Genomic DNA, 977 nt, shown 5'->3' on the forward strand with positions numbered 1-977 from the left:
CGTGTGCGTGCGTGCGTGCGTGCGTGCGTGCGCGTATGTGCGTAGAAGGGAAGGGGTGCCGATGTGAGTGACAGCCGGTCAGTTCTACAAACAACGAGCTGCCCCTGATTATGATCATGTATTTTACAATGTATTGTAATTCTGTTATCATTATTATAATAAATTTTTAAGCATTATGATAATTATTGTTAGAGGATATGATTTAGGATACGACAATAACAATAATAAAGGTAATCATACTAAAATATATTAATACTAATAATATCTCGTTGCCCCCAGGTGGCGTTGGTAGCCTAGTGGTTAGGCTACCGGACTCGTAATCGTGAGATTGCGGGTTTGGGGTTCGATCCTCAGCTCGGTCCGACGTTGTGTCCTTGGGAAAGGCGCTTTACACGAACTTCCCACTTGGATCAATCCTATCGGAGACGGACGTTAAACTAGGAGGCCCTGCCCCTTAAATAACCTAATTATGTTGATAGAGGTGTTAAACCCAAACCATTTCACCTTTTTCTTTTTCGTTGCCCCATGACATAGGCCTGCCTACTGCCTCCTACCTCCACATTCCCAAACTGCGCAGCGCCATGTAGCGGCGTCGCCCCATTCACGTTCGGCGTGTTGACGGAGACCTCGGCCTGGATGAGCGTTCTGAGAATCTCCAGCTTGTTCTCCTTAGCGGCGTTTGCCATGGGCGTCACCCCAAGGCAGCTGGTGCGTCCGTCACTCAGGGCGCCCGCCTTGAGGAGTATGCGGAGGGCGTCCACATTGTCTGGGGGGCGGATTTAGGAAATCAGAACCAAGACGGATTAAGCCATCAGAGGTAGGGTGAATGTATATTTTATATGTTAATGAGTTATCGCTTGGACTGTAGTAATGGGCGTTGACTTGAGTATGTCTTAATAGATGGATATAAGCGCAGTATTAGATACTGTTATTTTATCATCATTCTCATTTTAACATTTAATTATTATTTATAATAA

The 977-nt window shown here is 45.5% G+C and overlaps 1 protein-coding gene across 1 annotated transcript in view; it reads right to left on the minus strand.

The window, feature by feature from the left end:
• The window catches only part of LOC101851828 (ankyrin repeat domain-containing protein 29), a gene marked incomplete at its 5' end in the record, with an annotated part of 5,419 nt that extends 4,653 nt beyond the window's left edge, over positions 1 to 766 (minus strand). Inside the window, 1 exon segment of the mRNA XM_005107393.3 lies at positions 555 to 766. Coding sequence (XP_005107450.2) covers positions 555 to 766 — 212 coding nt within the window.
• Positions 767 to 977: the final 211 nt, after the last annotated feature.

This window comes from Aplysia californica, unplaced genomic scaffold (genome assembly GCF_000002075.1).
Source record: "Aplysia californica isolate F4 #8 unplaced genomic scaffold, AplCal3.0 scaffold00600, whole genome shotgun sequence".
In the NCBI taxonomy this organism is placed as follows: domain Eukaryota; kingdom Metazoa; phylum Mollusca; class Gastropoda; order Aplysiida; family Aplysiidae; genus Aplysia; species Aplysia californica.